The sequence below is a fragment of the Meleagris gallopavo genome, chromosome 12 (assembly GCF_905368555.1).
Source record: "Meleagris gallopavo chromosome 12, MGAL_WU_HG_1.1, whole genome shotgun sequence".
NCBI lineage: Eukaryota > Metazoa > Chordata > Aves > Galliformes > Phasianidae > Meleagris > Meleagris gallopavo.
The window spans coordinates 3,493,224-3,515,931 of NC_139415.1; the positions used below are offsets into that span (position 1 = coordinate 3,493,224).

A 22,708-nucleotide genomic window follows, 5' to 3' on the forward strand; every position below is an offset into this window, starting at 1 on the left:
ATCACTGAACTGCAAAGGACAACATTTGTTTTATGATGCATTGTAGTCAAATAGATCAACTGTAAGTGAACTTTTTCTATTTTATCCTGGCAGAGGAGAACCACTATGAGGAACACTGAACAGGAAGCACAAAATGGCTGACATTACAGTTTACCTTTTGTCACTGTGTAAAAGCACACAGCACCAAACAGTGTTGACAAAATGTTGGCTATGAGACTATGATGTTGATGTGCAGATTCCAAACAAAACAAAACTTTAAAACCTTTCAAAAAGCCTACGTAACAGCTGTGATTTGGTGAATACCTCTGCTGAAACTCAGCAGTTTCAGCTCATCCAGGTAAGGCAGAATTCCATTAGTCGCTGAGGTGTATGTACAGTGCATCTGGTAAAGCATTCAGATTAAGAAATGCACCAGTATGAATAACAAAATGCAATTAATCCCTCTATTCATATGAAATAAAACAACAATCTTTACACACAATTAAAAAAAAAAAAAAAAAAAAAAAAAAAAGGAAAATACTTGACTAGTTTACCACCAGGAACATTTTTAGGACAGTAACAGATGACGAATTTGCTCCTTCATTCCCACTCTCATTTTACTTTCTCACACGATAGATAACTTTCAAAAATATTTTTTCTCCTCTGTCTGAAGATAAGACCAGCTAAATGCAAATAGAACTGTGTGAAAATCTTCTGATCAAGCTCTTCTGTTCAGTGTGTACCAAACCAGGAAATTCCAAGTCTTAATTGTTTTGAGAGATAGTTTCTAAAAACAATAGAGTGAAACATTGGTAGAACCAAGATCCTGGTGTTCTTGGCACTACTTGGAATCTACAGGTCCAAGCCCTACAAAAGATAAGAGGCAATCTTTCCCAGAATGCCACGCAACTGAAAATTATTAACATGAACTTTGTTCCTCAGCTTTGGGACACCTGATAGCAAATATGACCATATTCTTGAGATACGTCTTTAACAGCTGTGGTTTTGGCAGATGCTTCTCCCATTTACAACTATTTGATGACCAACATGTGACACTCCTTTAAACAAAGTCACTTATTCCCCAGTTACAGTAAATATATCTCTCCTTGCAGATAGATACTTCTATGCTCATCTGATATGTTGATATGCTCAGCTTTTAAGAGGTAGTTTTAATGAGATCAGTGCATAGATTTGTTTTGGTCTTCATGAAGAACAGTGCTCCGCTTTATGCAAGCAATCTAATTGTTCAAATTTTCCATGTGTATATATTGCAGAACTTCCTATAATGGGCTAAACTAAGTCATTACTTAAGGTAGGTATAAGTCAGTTCCAGAAAGGAAAAGCATTGCATGACTCTAATCTGTAAACTCTGCCAGTTTTAAGGTTTGACATTCTCAAAAATGAAATGCAAGTTGTTGTTTACTGAAGGCTGTGAAGGGCAGGTCACCCTCCTGGGCCCGAGTCTGTGTCTCTGCAGGCCGTAACCCTGCAGTACAAATCCACCCAAAACAGACTGCATTTCTCTCCTGCAACCCAAACTGAGCTCTGCATTTTTATTTTCCAAACCTTACACTTCCAAAAAAAACCCTCCCTTCTTGTCACAAGATCAAAGGTGATGCATGGTCACCGAGTCATTCAGCAGGTTGCTAAGCCACAGGCAGCTGTGAAAAGGAAATGAATCTCCAAGCACAATCAAAATAGAGAACCAGACGGATGTGCCCTGAACACATCCTGTTTTCAGATCACCATCCTGTGCGTCCCTCCTGCCACAGAAATTAATGTTTCATGTGACCCGTGAATCTGAAGCCTTCTCCCAGCAGCACAGCTCCTTGCAGGACAGAGGCTGAAAAGGGAGAGGTGAGAGAGGGAAGAGGTGAGAGAGGACAGCACTTTTATATTGTGCTGGTGGTGTTTAATATACAGTTATTTTCTTAACCAAAGAAAACCATAAATCTCTCTCAGACTCCGAATCGATCAGCCCAGTTCCTCTCTTCTGCCTGATAAACCACATTCATTTCAAGAAGGCTGGGAGGCAGGAGGAGCCTGAAGGCCATCAGCTAGCTGTAATGGCGTGAGTCACAGCCCTGCAGATCGAAGTCCCCATGATACAGCAAGAAGGCCTTGCAAAATACGCGTGTCATCAGCACACTGGAGAGTAACGAGATGCACTAACGAAGTATTTGCCTCACAGGGCGATGGCTGCGATGGAGAGGAGGAAAGCTAACAGAAGGGCCCGAAGCCGTGGGTCTGCAACACAGAGTAACGGCAGGCTGGGGCGGGGAAGGAGGCGTTTGGGAACCGGTGTGCAGGCGCAGGGCCGGAGAGACCGTGGCAGCTTTGATGTACACCTCTGAAATCTGCATTAAATGCTCAGAACAACTTCTACTAAGCGCGGCAGCCCCCTGCACCAGGGACGCGGCGGCAGACGGCGCGGAAGGCCTTCCGTAGCAGCCATTTCCGCCACTCGGCGCCACCCGCCGCCACACCGTTACGCCGCTCAGCGCCCCGCCCCGCCCCGCCCCCCCCGCACCATCGAGCCGAGTCCTCCGAGCGCCCAGAGCAGCTCTCCGCGGGAGGCCCCGCAGACATGCCCGTGAGTTGCGTGGGGGCGCGGGGGAACGCGGGGGGGCCGGGGGACACTTGTGTAACCGACTGTTCCGTCCTACCCAGCTGGCCAGGGACCTGCTGCACCCCTCCCTGGAGGAGGAGAGGAGGAAGCACAAGAAGAAGCGTTTGGTGCAGAGCCCCAACTCCTACTTCATGGACGTCAAGTGCCCAGGTAACGGCCCGCGGGTCGCTCGCTGGGCGCGGGATGAGCTGCCTCGTGTGCTGCTGGGCCGGGGTGCCGGCCGCGCGGACACCGGAGCGACGCACGGACGCGGTCCTGCGCTGCCCGTGCGGGTCGGGCTGCTGTCCCAGGTGCTGCCTATGCCTGCTTGTCACACACCTCGCTTTTGGCTCACAAACATCACGTAACCGCCTTCACCCTTATCGGCTCCAGCAGCGCGTGTTCTGGCAGAAGGATGCCACAGAAACCAGCAAATGCTGCCACGTATCTCCCAGACCCTGCTGCAGCATAAGGAAACTGTAACAGTGAGAAAACAGTAGAAAATGCGTCGACTCACAGTACCGATATCCTGACCAGAAGTAAGGAATTGGTGCTGCACTCAGTTTTCTTGTTATCTTGGTAGTTCAGATCTCTAAGAAGCTCTCAGACACCATTTTCCATCTAAAAAGTGAGGTAAAATCATTAAAACTATTGGAAAATGCAGGGTTGGCTTCAAAAAACAAAAACAAAAAACACCAAACCACACAAATGGAAGTTCTCTTGGGAGAGGGAGGTGATTGTTCCCCTCTACTCAGCTCTTGTGAGGCCCTGTCTGCAATACTGCATCCAGGCCTCCAGTACAAGAAAGATGTGGAATTCTTGGAATGAGTCCAGAGGAGGGCCACTAAGATGATCAGAGGGCTGGAGCACCTCTCCTATGAGGAAAGGTTGAGGGAACTGGGCTTGTTTAGCTTGGGGAGGGCTCCAGGGAGACCTCATTGTGGCCTTCCAATACTTGAAGGGAGCATATAAACAGGAGGGGGAAAGACTGTTTATGAGGATGGATAGCGATAGGACAAGGGGGAATGGTTTTAAATTGAGACAGGAGAGGTTTAGGTTGGATATTAGGAGGAAGCTTTTCACACAGAGGGTGGTGAGGCACTGGAACAGGTTGCCCAAGGAGGTTGTGGATGCCCCATCCCTGGAGGCATTCAAGGCCAGGCTGGATGTGGCTCTGGGCAGCCTGGTCTGGTGGTTGGCAACCCTGCACATAGCAGGGGGTTGGAACTAGATGAACATTGTGGTTCTTTTCAACCCAGGCCATTCTATGATTCTGTGATTCTATGATTGTGAGGGAGCTTCCTGAGTACCTTTCTCACAGTACATTCTATTTTACTCTCTCCAGGCCACACACTCTGAAAATGGTGGCTGTGCTCATCATTCTGTTTGTCTGTATTCTGTATCCACCTCAAGATTAAATATATTGCAAATTATCCCTCTCGTTCCTCCTAAACAGTTAAAAATACTTTACAAGGAGAGTACCATAGGGTGTGAGAAGCCTCTGGTCTACGACTTGTATGAAGTTGATTTCATATTTTCTTCGAGCTGTAGAACTTAGAAGTTTCAAAGTGTTCCTGATGCCTCTTCCTGAATCTGGACTGCAGTGCTGTGCCAGTGCCAGTTCTGTGCCAGCCTTGTGGTGTCAGTGTGGTGCTAGCCCTGGACAATACATCTATGCTGTGTGTGTACTAATGATTAACAGAAAGCAAACAGCCCTGAATAGCAGTGCATATGTTCACAGCTGCCAGGCTTCATCACCAGCAATGTTCTCCCCCAACAAATAACCAGTTCTCTATCTAAGGCTGGTATAGAACAAAGGTAAAGCACCCAGCTCCTGCTTCTTGCAGGATACATACTACAGGTACATACTAGGGCTTGTCAGCCAACAGATTTTGTTAATGATTTTCATGGGAGAGGCATACTAGTTTCAGTTAGCTAATGTGCTTGCTATGCATGCTAGTAAAAGCATGTGAGTACTGCACGCTAAGTTTTATTTGGTGTACTTTGTAATGTAATACTCATCTAGTCTTGAACAAGTGTACTTGGGGTATCTGGTTCAATTACACATACAATTAAAAACATACTAGAAATACTCAGTAGAAAATTTAACAATGCTGTTTTGCAGGATGCTACAAGATCACCACTGTGTTCAGCCATGCTCAGACAGTGGTTCTGTGTGTAGGCTGCTCAACTATTCTGTGTCAGCCTACTGGGGGAAAAGCAAGGCTCACAGAAGGTAAGGAGAAACGTTTAAGCAATTTGAATATTACACTTAAAACTGCACATCTGTGGACTTACAGCCTGCAGATCTCTTAGCTTTGATTTTTGAAAACTAGTACTGGAAAGCTTATTCTTCGTATTGCTGAGCGCTAGCTGATTAAAAAAAAACAACAAAAACTTGCAAGCTGGGGCCTATTTACAATGTTTTATGTTTTATGCAATGTTTTGTTTGTTTTATGATGGCTAAGTAAGTTCAGAGCTAAATTTTGATCAGAAACAATTTTAAATTCAGTGACCTGTAACTTCCTTCAGCCTAACTGATACAGGATATTCAGTTCTGAACTAAGTTTAGATGGTTTGGCAAGCTTAAAGTAATGCCATGCCACTGCTAGTCAGTGGTGGCTTGCTTGTTTATTTTTAAACAGTGGTACTGTAAGGCAATCCCCGATTCACATTTCGTAGTCAAAATGCTTGTATGAAGTGTAAAAGAATAAATAACCTGCTAATACACACACAAATATAAATAGATAACTGGTATAGCACCGCTATCTTGAAATGTAACCCAGTGTCCAAAATATATGAAAAACATCGGAAACAGATGAAGGTTAAAAGTAATTTAAAAAATGAATCCAGATTTCATTCACCTTAAAGGATAAAATGTAATTATATATGCAAGGACATAGTAGTCCTTGTACCACATACTGCTATATAGTTGGTAGGAAGACAGAATACCTGAAATGAGGCTGTTGAGTAGTTGGAAATGTGTAAGAACTCCTAGCAGCCATTTCACTTTAGGGTTTGTACCACTAAAGAACAGAACAACAGACTGGAATTTATAAAGGATCTGGAAAACAAAACAATACGAAAAAACCCAACACTACACCTGAGGCCTACAATGAGATGAATTCTGACTGGGTTAGAGTAGACTCAAAGTTAGTTAGCTCTTGTGGTACATAAAGTTCAGTAGATTTACTACGCATGTTTCCAACTTGAGTTGGATGAGCAGTTTTTCAAGGTCATCTAGCAATGTAATGCTGCTTTCATTTGTGATTTCTTTACAGGCTGTTCATTTAGAAGAAAGCAACACTGAACAGTCTGTTCAGCATACAGCAGTGGATCTGTGTTCCTGAAAGCCTTACCTGGTAAAAAAATGCCTGTTGATGTAACAATGTAATTATGACTGATTTTGTGAAAATGACACACTATTGGTGACTGATCAGCTGGAATCTTTTTCAATAAATGGTCTGAAGTGCATTTTTTTTTTCCTGTAAGTTGCAGACAGTTGAGCTCTATTTTTTCAGCTTTAAACAGTGTTTTGTAATTGGGTGGTGTCATTTAATATAAAAGGCTGAACCCTGGACTTACTGCATCCTTCTTTCTGTTAATCATCAGCAGGGTAAACCATATGGTGACAGTCGGCTCTAAGAACACATTTTGTATAACTGAATGCTGTGGCTGCTTCCATGGAAAGGGTTACCAAGGCTAGACAGGTTTAAAAAGGACAGGCAGCTCAGCTGTTTCAACATGGCTTTGGTGCCCTTACTCTGTGGTAATACTTATTTCTCAGATGCAGAATTACTCACATGTGTTCAGATGTTATTCTGGAATGCCTGGTTTTCCCTTTCTCTAATCTGGTCTACAACCTGCACTCCACATTCTATACTGAGATTCCTATGCAAAAAAACAAAACAAAAAAAAGAAGTATTTGAATCATTTTGCAAAATGAAAAGCACTGAGGGTAGTGTAAGCATGTGGCATACAAGCAACAGTGCATATTTTCAGTATTAAGTATTGAAATTTAATCATTACCCTTTTGCAATGAGGAAACTGGTTTGTAACTAGCTTTTAAAAGCCATCCCCTCCTAAAGGATTGCTAAAAAACTGAGATTTATTTTTAATACCATGATACACCCTTCAAACATGCCATCTTACACATGCCTTGTTTTAATACTACTCAAAATTTTAAGTTATATGTCAGCATCATCTGTTTTAAAATACCACCTGTCTTGATGAGCTCATTATTGTTAGGAATTTATTTGTTTCACTTTTATGATTAAAAAAAAAACAACCCTATATGTTTCTAGTTAACTAAGAAAACACCTGATATTGCAATTCAGTGCATTTGCAAGCTGTTTTATTTCACTTAATAGAGAATACTGATAATTACCAGAGGTAAGGAGCAGGTGTTTGATACAGAGACAGATGCACCCATTTAGCATGCATACCTTTGAGAACAGAACACGTTCATGTTTGTGCCATACTGTTTGCACAGTACAAGTTAAGAATGTGTCAGTCACCTAAGTTGCAATTAATTGACCAGTTTTCCATACCTAATGCCAATGCATCAAATAAGAGGCTTCACACTAAAGATGACAGCAATACTGTGATTTGGCCATTTGTGCTAAGCCAGACTGATGCTTAGTCTCCCCCATTTCTGCTTTCCTCCTACCTCTACCCAACACAGAAAAACGTAAAATTTGTGATTAAGTGCTGTATCAGAGAAACTCAGTGACATGTTTTGCTACATGTGTTGGTAGACTTCCTAACATTTTCACATTTTACACAGCTGTACACATTACAGTAGACCTTTAAAGTCTTAAGTTAAAGGATGTAAAAACTATGTGGTCTTTGCATACAGAAGGCTGGTGGCTAATCAATCCATGAGGGGAGTGGGATACCGTCATGAATATCTTAGTGTTAAAAGTATCTTAAGACACTTTATTATTCATTTTCTTACATACTTCAAACACCTCTATGTCCAAAGGAATTCATTCCAGGGTGTTGGTGGTAACCAGTGATAGAACCCAAGAGAACGGCAAGTAGCTGCAATAGGGGAGGGTCAGCTTGGAGGTTCTTCACCTAGAGGATAGTCAGGCACTGAATAGGCTGCCCAGGGCAGTGCTCACGGCACCCAGCTTGCCAGAGTTCAGGACGTGACTGGATAACATTCTCAGACACATGGACTGATTTTTGGGTGGTCCTGCGTGGAGCCAGGAGTTGGACTCAGTGATCCTTACAGTCCCTTCCAACTCAGGATATTCTATGATTACTGTTTGGTCATACGCAGGCAAGCATAATACAAGACCTACCCATCCTGCATGCTCAGTTTTTATCTAAACTCTCTCGCAATGGTCAGCTAGTGAAACTTGTCTCTGAAATACACAAAATGGTTTTCAAGAATGTTTAATGCCATTCACAAAATAAATGTATCAATCCTAAAGCAGCAGTATTACTTTTTAGGGTTTCCATATGTAAAACGTTTTGTCAACTTCTGTTCACATATTCTCCAACGTGAAAGCAATGCAGAACTACTTACCTACTCTTGTTCCCTGTGGAAAACTGGCAATGACTTCTGCTGCTGCACGCTTAGCCAGCTAGCAGGTGCTCATGACTGCAAAAAGCAATGTTGCCATTGTAGATGTTCAACTCCAGTACCTCTGTCTTGAATTCTCAAACAACATTAAAGACCTGAGTGAGTGTAGGTGAATACACTGCCTCACCAAATGAGCTTGTTCCATTACTCATGAATATGGAAGTAAATTCTTCGTGGACCAGAAAAGCTAAGCAAACGGTAAAAGCAAAAGCTTTTACTGTTTTAAGGCACAGGAACAGTTACTTATAATTATGAAGAGTCCTAAAGCAGCCCCCTGCTGCCAGTGCAGGTAAAGCACTGACACCTCAAAGTAATAAATTTCTTCATTTGTCAGTCTTGGACAAAAAATATTCACAGGCATAATGGTAACAGAGCTGACAACATGGCACTGCATCACGTGGCAGGTAGCAGTATTAAGTTAATACTAAAAACTCTAGCTTGGGAAAGATGAAGGTAAGGCTACCTTCTTTCAACCATTACTCAAAACATTTTGCTCCTTAAATTCAGAGGCAGAACTGCTGAACAGTGCAGGGACTCAAGCATTAGAACTCCTTCTGTGGGATGGTTTGTTTCATTTCAACCTGGAAATACTGTCTGATGTAACCACAGGGAAGTGGAGTCTTGGAGACCGCAGAGATCATGTGCACCATGATGGAATACATCAAATAAACATAATCAGCTGTTACTGCACTTCTATTGAAAACATGAAGATTAGATACTGCTTATTTGGAAGTCTGCCAGAATTTCTTGTTCAGTCTTGAGCAAAAGTAATGCCTTGAGGTAGATGTCTAAAATAGAAAAAAGGATGGTTTGGGGAAGACAAACAAACAAAAAAAACCTCAAAGTGCATCAGATTTCTACTACTGGCTTTGAGAATGGGCTTGAAATTTTACTGAGTTATTTTAGTTCCTAATTCCTGAACAAAAGAGAAATCTACATTCCAGAATACAGTGCCATTTCCAGCTGTTGGCTACAACTGCTGCTACCAAAGCTAGCATGTGTATCATCCAGCAGTGAGGCTGTCTGACAGCTCACCGTGCTGTGCTACTCAGGTCCATGTGACATAACACCTTTATTTCCACACCTCAGTAATGCCACGTTTTGTGTCTAACAATGAATGGCGTTGAATATCTAAATAAAATTATTTTACACACATGACTCTATGCTCTTCCAATTCTTAGCAATAAACAACTCTGACAAAAATGCACTTGATGGAAATCTTCATCCCAGAGGTAGCTTTGTTTTTTGTTTTTTGCTTTTTAATCAAATAAAAAAAAAGCTGTATGTAAGAACACAGATTTTGTCAACAGTAAAGTCATTCTGATGTTACTGTTTTCACAGATCTGAACTGAGAATAATGAATTAGGTCTTTTAAAAGTTCAGCACTGAAGGCAGATAATCTGCTGTTGTACTCAATAGGAGAAAGCAACGCTCTGTTTGTTCAGCTGCTGTTGTTGTTTTGTTTTTATTTTTTGAATGTTGGTCAAATAACTGGATGAGGAAAAAAGCCTCACTACTAAAATGATAATTTACACAGTTAACACAGGAGTCAAATTTGCTTGTTACGTTCTTCTTTCCTGTAAGAAACTTCCCTGAGAGATGAATTCCAGTACACTTAAATATGGCACCACTAGCAGAATTCCAGTGAAGTGTTGATGCTTTTTCCTCACCTGTTCTTTGGGATCTCAGGGCCCAATTTGATTTCCGTTTCCATTTGTTTTTCATGTTCACTTACTCAACTTACTTCAAGTTCGCTTATTCATCTCTCTTTTTAAAATCTATATATTGTGCCCGTTTTTCTTTATCAAATTCCCTTGCAATCTTTAAGGCAGTGCTGTTGAGGGAAACAGATTGCATATTACAGATAATGCTAACAATTACTCCTCTAGGTGGTGCCACTTCTGCAGTATCTTCAGCATCAGAGTCCAACTCTTCAGGAAGAATCAGGAGAACGCTGCTTGCACCCACTGCACCACCTGTATGAGATGCGTAGTGTCTCTGCCTCCTGCAAAAGCCATACTGTTGTTTTTTCTCTACTACAGCCCAAGCCATTGCATATTTACCATCCCTGTCCCACGACACTTCAGTTTTTGGCACTGGGGTCCACATCATTGCAACCGTGTCTGGTTTCAGGTACCCAGGCAGAAGCTTGCCATTATTGTTTCTAAATTGTCCAGCTTGGTAACTGTACAACAAGGCATTTCCAAATTTCAGAAGGTCACCTACTGATGACAGGAAGCCTCCACCAGCCCACTTGTAAGAGTTGTCCACATACGGTGCGTTTACCAGACGTCCCTTTTTGTTGTAAACATAACACCTAGAATTCAAGAACATTCAACTTGTCATCTCAGATATTCTGAACAACTACCTTAGCAAGGCAATCTGAGCATGTGTGAAATTGTTCTCATGAAAATGTTGTCTTGTTCAAAATATTTTTTCCTTAAATGTTTGTTGTTGGTTTTTTTTGAGAAAAATCAACACAAAAATTCAATGGAAAAAAAAAAAAGGTTAGAAGCTTCATTTCAACAGAAGCACCAAACCTTGTACTTATTATTAGGGCACAATAAGAGTAAAGGCAACAGAACAAGAGACGGGACAGAAACCTGTAGATCATCCAGCACAGGACTTCTCTCAAATCCCTGTACTAGATTTCAAAAGTGTTTCAAGAAAGAGGATCCTGCTGCTACCCTGCGGTTATCTGAGACCCAGCTGAAATTTCACCAAAGCCTTACAGACTATACTGAGCCAGTAGTTTCCATCTGTGATTAATTTCTCCCCCTGCTCCATTACGGTTACTACATACAACTCAGTATTCTGAAACTAACAAAGCAAGCAGGAAAGAGAGTCTTGTAAAACCTGTCATTAAAATACAAAATTAAAACTACCAACTGGAATTGCGGAATAAAGAGCACAACAGCAGCATGGACAGAGTTATGCTTTTGAAATGGTACATTCATGAATGGGTGCATTTCATACAACAGATGAAAAGCACTGTTGCACATCTGTACATTCTGATGAATTTCAAGCATAGTAAATCCACAGACTGCTTAAAGAGCTATGGAAATGAATCACATAAAAAAAGAAGGGAAGGGGAAGAGGAAGGGAAAAAGCAGCAAGCCTACTCTAGGCAGTACATGCTTTTATCCTCTATCTGGTCAACATGTATACTGGAAAACGTTTAGGGAACTTCTGAAAAAGCTAGTACTGAAAATCGAGGCTGAAGCAAAGAAAGATAAATGGTCCAAGACTATTATCAGCTCTGCTGGTAACCTGCATATCTCAGTATCCCCATTTTTTCCAATTACAATATAACTCGTTACAAAGATGCTGAATGCTTGACTTGTAGCTCTAAAAAAAATCTTGAAAACGTAAAGTTTTAAGCCTCTTTTTTTTTTTTTTTTGTCTTAGTGAAATACAGCAAAAGCAAACCATTAAACAAACCACGACAGTATTTTTCAGTCTGAGACATCAAGCTGGCTGTATGTGGAGACAAAAACCATCACATGAGGATTCTAATGTTCCTTAAATAAGCCATAAAAGACCATGAAACAGCACCTGTCCTAACTCTTTCATATCTGCCACATTTCAGTTTATAGACTTGTTTATACACACACATATCAAAGGGAACTAGACTACAGCAGCCTGATAATTTACAAGACCACTAGAATCCAGATCTACAAATAGCTGGAGAACCTCTGAATATTTGCAAGCGAAATAACAACACAAAGCATCTTAAAATACAGCAGTAAAGCTACCCTTGAAAGATTACCAACTGCTACTGTTGTTAGCAACAACACTATGTAACAACAACATGTTTAATATGCACTCACACACAAGTTCTATACAACTTGGATCCAGTACGTTCATAGTTATTTCCACTCTTTTACAGCACTTTGAAAACCATACTTTTAAGAAAGTTGAACCTCATTGTTCTGAGGCTTGCCATAACCTGCTGTTGTGATTCAGTTGAATTTTTCTCCTGCAAAGCAACTTAAAACGTGAATCAACAAATCAACCTCAGAGCTCATCCAGGTGGCTCAGTAAAACAAGGGCAGAGATAAGAAACTCAGTCCTTACGGCTCTGTTTTCCCCAATTTACAGTTACCTGCTTAACTGTAACCAACCTAAATGCAAACTCCTCAGTCACCCCCACCACTTCCGCCACCACAGACACAATTATAATTGCCAATCTCATTTCTAGCTCTATAATTTCACATTTATAGAACAAATAGTGTAACGTCAAAATCATAAGATAACATGGCCCACTTCATTTAAAAGCCTGACCAAAAAATAAAAGTGCACACTCTTAACTCAGTTGGCTCAAAGACAAAAAGAGCAACAAACACCACAGAAGCAGCAGAGTAAAATCTCATTCTTTCTTACCTTGCTCTGTTATATATCATTGCTTCATTGTCATCCAGCACAGTTGACAGCATATCCAAGTCACGGAACATTTTTAGCATGTAATCTGTAAATTTCTGCCCTGAAACTCTCTCCACAACAGCACTTAAGAGGGTAAAGCCATATGTTGAATACAAGAACTGGCTACCTTAAAGAAACAAAGAGCACAGGGGTTGAAGTCAGCTGCATGATGCTTAAATGGGAAGCTGTAAGGATGGGAAGCTTACGGGACAACATTTAAGTAATCACATGTGGAAATCAAAGTGCATACAGCAATGTAATGTTCTCACTCCAATTTTAGCACCATGTAAATCACAGAATTATGACAGTGGGTCCTAGGAATTGATGTGAGGCAGCAGACAGGCACTTGCAGGTAGCTCTGAGAATGGCTGTAAAACATTTTTAGGACTCTGCGTAACCTGATTGGTTTGAACATTACGAATACTGGCACTTGAAGACAACTATATGACTGGACAGTTTGTGCAGGTCAGCCCAGATATTTCTCCATCAAGCTTTCAGTGGAGTACAGGAAGAAAGTAACACAAGAGAACAAAAACAGAACACACAAACACCATTTATGGGATGCTAATGAATATAAAGCTGTGCTGAATACAAAGCAATTTGAAACAACAACAAAAATCACCAGAAAGGTCTGCCTAGGTCAAAAGTAGCAGTAACTCACCTGGTTTGAAGAATAAAGGATCATTTTTAAATATCTTCAGCGATTCAATCACACTCTCAAATTTTTCCTTCAAATAATACTCTTCATGTTCAAACTCCTTGTCTCTCCTGCCAGGTTTTGAATTTCGGCTTTTTACTTCACCTTCGTGTTCCTTCTTTGGCTTGTCAGAGTCAGACTTTTCAATGCCTTTGCCATCTTTCTCTTTCTGTTCTTTATCTTGGCCAGATTTTGTTAGTTTAAGTGCTCTGTTTGCCTTTTCCTTTTCTTCCTTTACTTTTGCAATATCTTTTTCATAGTGACGAATCCCGCTCAAGTGTGAGACTAACAATCTTGTGGTAATAGTGACCTAGGTAGAAAAGGACAACAGGAGCTCTTTGTTAAAAATAAAATGCACACTGATTCACCAGAAAGTAAAACCCAACATGAGGACAGAGATGGAAGACCTTTTAAACACCATGTACCGAAAGGAGTCAAACTACATCAATAAATGCACATTACAGACTCTAAAACTGAAGATCCACACTTCCAATGCTGCTTTTTCAAGCATCAAACATCAGCACTTTTCTGAACAGCTTCTGGTGTGTTACAGGACAAAGCCATACAACAGCTGTACATATACACTGTGCAATGGCAGGAACAAAACTCAGAGTGCTACCGCTAAACAACCATGTACCTTTTCACCCTCGTAGACTTTTTCTGGAAATTCAGGGACGTATTTCTGCACTGGAGCATCTAAGTCCAGCTTCCCCTCTTCCCACAGTTTAGCAACAGCCATCATGGTAAGACACTTGCTAATACTGGCAATTCTCATGATGGTCTCTGGCTTACACATCACACGATTCTCTACATCAGCGTAACCCAAACCTGTAAAGAAGTAAAAACACAGTGGGAGATATTTCACACAGAGACATGCTGAACTTTTTGCAAATTGCTGCATTTATTGGTTCCCCAAAACGTTTTCCTTCTAGCTGAATTGAGACATGAAGCAGTGGGTTGTGTTTCTGCTTTACTTAAGCGAGTAACGTTTTAATTTAGTAGGACAGGTTAATTAAACCCCCTGGTATTAACCAACAGCAACTCAAATTAATGATTAAGAACACAAGAAAACCCTTTAATTAAGATTGAAGATTAAACCAAAACTTATGTTCCTGCGGTCAAATATTCACTGTAGAAAAACAAAATAGAATCTAGATTGTAAAATAACTGTCCAATAGTCCTCAATGCTCTATTATTACTCTAAATTATGCTTAAAATACTCAAGGGTCTTATTTTACAGTGCGGAAATTAAGAAAGGACATTACTCAACTCATAGTAATCACCTACACTGTAAAGCTTCACCAGACAGTTCTGTTACACAGTTTCATGATCCCCTGGCACAACTTTAATTAAAGGAAAGCATAAGAATCTCAGCACCAGTGTTCTCTCATGTAAACAACACATCAGTCTGGCAACACCAACTGGAATTAAGGCAGTATTACCAGACACTCCAACCAGCCTTCAATTTGAGATGGGTTTGAAGAAGCTGAAGGTGATGCTTCAGCATTAATGCTATAAAGTGCAATAGTTTTCAGTACGAGCACTTCTGTGACACCTGAAAGCAGTCAGGCTATGCAACACTGTACTCTTAATAGCAAATGACTCACAAACAAAACTCACCAAAAAACAAGAAGTAAATGACAACAGTTGCCCAAGACCATTTCTTTTTTAATTTTACACAGAGTTGTACTCTGGTGTTTTCATTGCACATCTGAACGCAGATGCTGTACTCCTAAGGAAAACACCTCTCAAATCTCAAACTGCTCTCATCAGTTTAGCAAGAAAGCAGAAGGAGGGAGGAGGAAACACTTCTCACATCCCTGCTGCCTTACTCAAGGCAATGCTGACCTCGGTATCCGTGCATGACAGGGCTGCTGCTCCCACTTGTGACTGTCCTGCTATGGGGCTTGGAACCAAGGGTGACAAACCACCACCCAGACACAGGTTCCCACATGCACCTCCCTGCGGGTCAAGGGATTCTGCACAAATCTTATACAGACCTCTGCTTTCCTCATTAGATATGCTGAGACCAGGTAAAACTGTCAGATTTTGACACTGAATCAAAGGATTCTGATACTCAGTTTAGCCACGACGGAAGAGAAACAGCTTCGTGCATACATAACGATTAATCCATTCCAACACCGTCAGAATAAACCGCACGCGAGCTGCCGCTACGGATTCCCGGGATGCAGAGGGCTTCGCCATGAAAGCACCGCGCTGCTCCCCAGGCACTGCCTGTAGCCGCGTCCCGGGGTGATGCCCGCACCGACCTTCGGACCACACCTCCCTTCCATCCACAGAAACTCCGACCAGGATACCCGGGATGCCCGCTTCGTCCTGAAAAATAAATTAGACAACACAAAGGAGAATCTCTCCAGTCCGTCAACAGCTTTTCCCGAGCTCCGACCGTGCAGAGCAGTGCCCGAGGACACACAGCCCGGCAACTCTGAGGAACACCGGGACTACGCAGTGAAAGTACGTGCTTGTAATTCAACGCAATCAGCGATCGGGACGCACAAGATAAAACAAAAAGCGGGTAGCTCGGCACCTTGATCCGCCGCAGCAGGTCCCGGCTCCTCTCGATGGCCGCTCCGAATCCCCGACGTGCCGCCGCTTCCTCCTCCGGCCCGCCGCCCGCCTCACCGCCAGCCGCCGCCTTCACGCCCATTGCCAGTCCTAACGCCAGCCCCCAGCCCCAGCGCTGCTTGCCGCCGCCGCCGCTCTCCCCGCGCCGGGTCGCCGCCAACCCGACCACCGCCACCCGCCGCACGGCCCGCGCCAGCCCGGACATGGCCGCCCCGCCGCCCCGCCCGCCAGGCGGCTCCAAGCCGCTGCCGAGCGCTCGAGCCGAGCCCCGAACGCGTCGAGCGGGAGCCGCGGCCCGGGGCTGGGACACGCGGCGCGGAGTTCCTTACGAATGTTTCATTCCCCGGTGACAGTTTTAGAGTCACGTTTCACAGACTCACAGAATGGCCAGGGTTGGAAGGGACCTCAAGGATCACGAATCTCCAACTCCCTGCCACATGCAGGGCCACCGACCTCCACATTTAATACCAGACCAGGCTGCCAAGGCCCCATCCGACCTGGCCTTGAACACCTCCAGGGATGGGGCATCCACAGCCTCTCTGGGCAGCTGTTCCAGCACCTCACCACTCTCTCTGTAAAGAATTTCCCCCTGACATCCAACCTAAATCTTCCCTCCCTCAACTTAAAACCATTTCCCCTTGTCCTGCAGTTATCAACCCTTTCCAAGAGTTGATTCCCCTCCTGTTTGTAGGCTCCCTTTAGATACTGAAAGGCTGCAGTGAGGTCACCCTGCAGCCTTCTTTTCTCCAGTCTGAATGAGCCCAGCTCCCTCAGCCTGTCTTCATAAGGGAGGTGCTCCAGTCCCCTGATCATCTTCGTGGCCCTCTTCTGGACCCTCTCCAGCAGCTCCCTGTCTTTCTTGTACTGAGAGCTCCAGACCTGGACACAGTACTCCACATGGGGCTTCACAATCACTTCCCTGTCCCGATTTCAATTCCAGCCCTTTGTTCATCTGCATTTCCATGTCAGGGTGCCCCTTGGCTGCCGTCAGTCTCACAGCAGCAACACGTAACAGAACATTGGTGGGAAGGCTCAGCCTCTGCTGCCGTACCACCAACATCTGCCTCTGATATCATGGGCCAACAGAATAAAGTAGGAGGCATTACTTTTGGAGCATAACTTTTGTATCTTACTCATCATCTCTGTATCCTGCTGCTGTCAGTGGCCCCACAGCTGTGTGGCAGGGATGTGAGAACAAGGTGGGCAGTAGCTTTCACACTGTTGTGCAGTGCTGCAGCTCACCACTAATGCAACATGCTCGTTCTTGTTGGTGGCCAGCAGAATCTGCAAACACAGGGTGCTTGTAAATCACCAGGATTCATTAACAGTTCCTAAACCACAGCTCCTCGAAAAAAATAATCTAGAGGCATTTTGAAATCAACTTCCCGACTTCTGTCAATCTTCTCCCATTGCTGCAGACACCCCTGCAATCTCAGCAGTGTCTATCAGACGTTATTACGGCTGCTCCTGCCGCCGTGTCCACTCTTTGATCTCAGTCATTTTTCTGTAACGATCTCATTTCCTTTTTGGTTCACTGTGCAAAAGTTCTGAGGTGATATGCTCCTCCTTTTAACATTTCCACTTCAACTGAAAAGAAGTAAGGTTTTTAACACAAAACCGTGTAAGGTTCCAATGGTAGGAAACACGTGGTGGCTGCCTGTACTCCTCTGACAGAGGGTGTGCTGCTTCTGAAATCACCAGAACAGTTCTGCCCTCCATCCTACTGAATAGCACAGGCCCAAGCAGAAGCTTGCAGGCTGAGTTGGAGGGAAGGGGCTCTCAGAACTTTGGGAAGCGGCAGGGAAAGAGAGAAGTTTAAAATTCTCCTTTGTTCTCTTCCTTTGGATTTATTCTGAACCAATTACATGTTCCATTAATCCCTGGGTTTGTAAGTTTTGTAAATACTTTAAAAAAACGAACTTCTAGAACTAAAAATGTTCTGTAATGGAAATGTAATGGAAAATAACAGGAAAAAGCTGAAACTGCCAAAAGTAATTTCTCTGTCAGATTAAAAAGCAGCAATTAAAAACACCATTATCTATGTGTACAGGGATACAAGGGAAACTGACAAGGGAAACTGATGCTGAAGAATACAGAGCAAAGAGCTCATGGCTCCCTTGGTCACATTTGCTGTTTCTGCTCTTAGTAAAAACAAATTATTTCTGAAATTGAAAACATGACAAACATGAGGAATATTGGGTATAGACAGAAATCAAGCTCTGATGTCTCTTTTTTTTCAGAAGCATTTTCATTTACTCGAGAACCGAGAGATAGCATTCTCTCCCTCTGGGCCGGTGCATTCACACAGTAGGTGGCAGTAAGAAACTTCATCAGTTTAACCAGTCAGCAAACAGAATCCACTGCAGTTGGATCTCTGTTGTCACAGTGTTACCGAACCGAGCTGTGACCACAGCCTCCTCAGCCCGATCTGTTAATTGCTCACTTGTGGTCACTACAGCAGTTCTCAGGATATTATTATTTGTTTATCAAATAAGATAACATCAGATTATAGTACACATATTGTTACATCAGCAGTGCTAGGGCAGTTAGACCCAGCCAAAAAAACAGGCATTGCTTTTCCAAAATGTATGTAAATGTGTTACTTACAGTTTTATGTTAATGTTTAAGTCCTCCCTGATTCTTTTGTTGTTGTAGTGGTTCTTTTTTTATTTTTATTTTCTCTAACTAAGCTTGTAAGTAGGTGAATGAATTCTCCAACAACTTAGCCCACAAACATCAATCAGGAACCAATTTGGAAACACACAAGATGTCTGCAGCAGGAGAAAAAGTTGCATTAAAAACACTGGATTTTTAGACACCGAGATCAACGTGTTTATCTTCAGCTCCACTTGAGCTGTGATTCAGATATTTGTTAATCCTAACTTCTTGAGGAATTCAGTTAAGCACTGCTTAGCAGCACCGCTCCTGCTGTGCCATACCCTTTGTCCCCATCACAAAGCAGAGGAGTAGTAGTGGATCTCAAGCCCAGTGAGGACCCAGCAGGACGGGCCTGGTGCTGCTTTCACACAGCATCTCATACCTGGATGCGTGCAGCACAACAGGACCGTCAGCATTTGCCTGTCTTACACACATCATATGAAAAATGCAGCTCTCCCTAACTTAATTAATTTTCCTGGGAGCTGAGGGTGGTCACTTGGGAAACATTTAATTTCTGCAAGACAGAAAGTGAAAGTTTTATAGTGCCACGTCGCTACTTCCTTTGTTTTATGAAAATTCCATCAGTCTGACAGAGTTCCTAGAAACAACAGGATGGGAGCCTGGGAAACATTTTCTTCATCATGGAAAGGAATGCTGAACAGACCGTGCTGGAGCCAACAGACCCTCCAGAGGGCACACATACTTCTTTTTCTTCTTTGCAGAAACATCAGTTTTGAAATGCTGGTTTCTCAGGGGTGATTTCCTCATACATGTAATTCAGGGCCTGCTTTGAGCCTCTTGGGATTCAAAGGAAAAATAATTGTCACCAGCTGAAAATCGGTAACAAGGAACATTTGGGAAAAACATCAGTGTAAAAAAAGAACAACAACAACAAAAAAAAATAAACACCACAGCTAAACCACCACCAACTGAAAGAAAAAAAACACAAGAAACCACACAGAATTACTTCCTGTTTTTCCTTAAGTTCTTCTCCAGAGAGGACTAAACAATTGTGTCCCTGAGAATGGCTCCATATTCACCATTAAAATTCAGTTGCTGTGCATGAAATGTAACCTTTCCAGCTTCTCTCCCTGCTCTGTGGGCAGAGGTACCATACAGCATGGGAAAAGCCATCTTGCATAACCACTGAGCACCCGACAGCATCACTGCCTTCTACTCTTCCTGGCGTATCTTTTCAAACCAGAGCAGACTGCTACAAAACAAAGTAACAGCACAGAAGGGATGAAAAACACACAAAAGATTAAGCACGTAAGCCATAAGGCATCATATGTTCAAAGCTGCAATTATAATGTACATACCCTTCAGACAACTTTTTGGCTTGCTCTGAGAGGAGCTCCTCACAACTGAGTGATAAGCACCTTTCTCTACTCTTCTCCCCAGAATACAAATCTCAACAAAATGAACAAGTCCCAGACATCTGAGCAGCAAGAAATGTGGCACTATGTGTACTGGAACTATGTGGAACTACGATGTACTGGAGAGAGATGGACCACTCTGTCATGCTTGTGTGCCGCAGCTGAGCAGCACCTCTGCAGCGTATGCCTGCCTACAAGTGAGAAAAGCAACAGGCATATTTGCACTGACAGAAAGAGAAACAGGAGGAAAATACATGTTCCCAGATCTACATGAATTGTTACGCACATCCTGGTGCGAAGAACAGAGTCCTTACTTGCATTTACTATCTTGATCTGATCTTCTGGATGAAAGACCAGGTCAGATCTTTCTCAGCATCTGATATGCTGGCAATTTTTCCAAACCCTCTAACACTATTTGAAGGTTTTTTGTTTGTTTGTTTTTTGTTTTTTTTACTGATATCTACTGTCATGAGCAAATGAAATATATGCTGGTTGCTAGTCCTTGCTCCACACCTCTGCTGTTCTGACCATCCATTTTAGTGTGGTTTCACTTACCTGCACTGCAATTACAACTTTATTCTGCTCTGCAGATATCTCTGGGGCCACTAAAAACGCTCTTTGTGAGAACTGCGCACAGATAACTCAAATTGCACAGGCTGGTCAAAAACAGGAAAAAGCCTCTTATCAAATCAGTAACATCTCAGATATTTGGGTGGAGGCATTTGGCATCGGGCTCACATTTTCCTACGGGAGCGTGTCCGTGCATACCATACAGACTCCACTCCTTTGTTTCATATCCTTGTTCCCAAGTTGAGGCACGTTTCAAAAGAGCCTCTCTGTAGAGGTGTAAGTGCACAATTACTGGATGCTACACAGATCAGTCGGAGGGGATTTTACTCTGCCCTTTCTATACATGTAAGATCACAGTAAATCAAATCACATTAACCCAATTTACACAGCCTTGTCCTGCATTTTGCACTGCAAAAACTAAACTAGGTATTTTGTACCTTTGCATGCAGACCTATGAAAAGTAGCTAAGAGCATTTTAGAAACTTCACTGCTGGGGGAAAACAACTACCTGAGATGACAGATTTCTGAGCTTTTTCCTCCTGCCACTTGGAACAACCAATCATCTGCTTGAGCTGGAAACATTACTACTTTGACCTTGAACCAAACCAGAACATGCCATCAGCACAGAACTTGGTTACCATGTACATGCACCTTCTGATGTATAATAGTGGATGTCATATACACATACACACTCAACTTGCAGTTGTACTTCAAAGTGTGATTAACAATACTAAAAAACCCAACCCAATGAAATGAAAACCAGGTTTACTACCTGCACACTCACATTTATGTCTGCCACTCAGTTTGAACTCCTTTTTATGCCATTGCCTCAAGTAACAACAATCTTGTAGTGGGAAGGTTATCAAGGTACCAATGAAGGCTTCAGAAGAGAGTCAAGCTCAAGGTGTGCAAAGGCTGAAGGGAAAGCTGTGCTCCACTTAAGTGATGGCAACATTTCTTCCAAGTGGTGTAATGAAAGCTAACAAGCTCCTACATGACTTGGCACCTGTCAAATTTAAACAACAGGTGTGAGCAAAATGCATTTCATATATGGACAGGCAGTGTTCTTGTAAATTCTCAAACAGGAAAATAAAACAGAAACTAAGGAAAATTCCCACCCTCAAAAATATATGAATAACCAAAGCAAAGTAATACACTTTTTACTGTTCACGCTAAAGTAGGGCGTGTAATTTCTTCACTATTGCCTTAAAGGCAAAACAGACAAAAGGAAAAGAGGATCTGGGAAAACAGATGTTAGAGCTTGCTGCTTTTACTGTATTTTAAATAGGGATTCTGAAATCTCCAGCCTTTAATCCAGCATGCAGGTGTTCTGCTGAGATCAACACAAACTGCTGCATGCTCTTCATCTTTGAACATCAATCTTTTTCTTTAGAAACTGAAACACAGCATTACAATTGTGGCTGGGGGCAGCTGTTTATTTTTTAAACCCACATACCAAACATAACAGCAGCTAAAGACCCAGAAGCTTTGACTCAAGAGAGAACTTCTTATTTTGTAATGACTCCATAAAGTTCAATGCTAAAACACTGAGCCTGCTCTGATGGGACTGCCTGACTGATGTTTAGTCAAACTAGCAGGTCTTGGCTGTATGCACACTAGATATAGCCACAGTTCTATATGCACTTATCCAGTTCAGTAAAATGAACTGCTAAGAAACAACTTAGCTAGAATTGCAGAAATCCCTATATTAGCTAACTGCACTTACTATAAACTTGGATTTTATAGACTGTTTCTTAATTCAATCAATCAAAATTGTAAATAACAAGTAATTGACAAGAATAATGGATTCACAATCCTTCCAAGCAGTCCTTTTGCTAGCTGCAGTGTTGCCAATGCCTGCAGCTGATACACTGATATGGAAGCAGAGGGGGAATTTGGCAGCTTAATTACTCCAAATAGCAGTATTTGCTCCTCCTCCTCCTGAGACACAGGCCAGTGTGTTTTGTATTGTTGTACATTGACAATAACAATTCCAGCACACAGCACCTCCCATGGATGAGCAACCAGTTTGGGTCCCTTAGGCTTCCTCTTGTGCCTACAAACCCACTCAGCTGCTAATCTCCAGGAAATGCCCTGCACTCAGACATGACTGTGTGTGCAACTAATAAAAGCACATGCAAATTTGCTACAAGTTTGTTAAACACTGAAAAGCAGCAATTAATGGCAGTGCAGCTTTATTTGTAGTTTAGTTTCTTTAT

At 42.5% G+C, this 22,708-nt stretch overlaps 2 protein-coding genes across 2 annotated transcripts; one reads left to right on the forward strand and one right to left on the reverse strand.

The window, feature by feature from the left end:
* The first annotated feature begins 2,412 nt into the window (after nt 1–2,412).
* On the forward strand, nt 2,413–6,061 carry RPS27L (ribosomal protein S27 like). Its single transcript, XM_010717313.4, has 4 exons — nt 2,413–2,572; nt 2,650–2,758; nt 4,713–4,823; nt 5,869–6,061. The coding sequence occupies exons 1-4, from the start codon at nt 2,567–2,569 to the stop codon at nt 5,895–5,897; spliced, it is 255 nt and encodes an 84-aa protein (XP_010715615.1). The 5' UTR covers nt 2,413–2,566; the 3' UTR covers nt 5,898–6,061.
* An 852-nt stretch (nt 6,062–6,913) lies between these two features.
* On the reverse strand, nt 6,914–16,129 carry LACTB (lactamase beta). The gene is made up of 6 exons (XM_031555287.2): nt 15,848–16,129; nt 15,570–15,636; nt 13,937–14,127; nt 13,264–13,609; nt 12,564–12,729; nt 6,914–10,497 (listed from the first exon to the last, which is right to left on the reverse strand). The coding sequence occupies exons 1-6, from the start codon at nt 16,088–16,090 to the stop codon at nt 9,936–9,938; spliced, it is 1,575 nt and encodes a 524-aa protein (XP_031411147.2). The 5' UTR covers nt 16,091–16,129; the 3' UTR covers nt 6,914–9,935.
* Between the last annotated feature and the right edge of the window lie 6,579 nt (nt 16,130–22,708).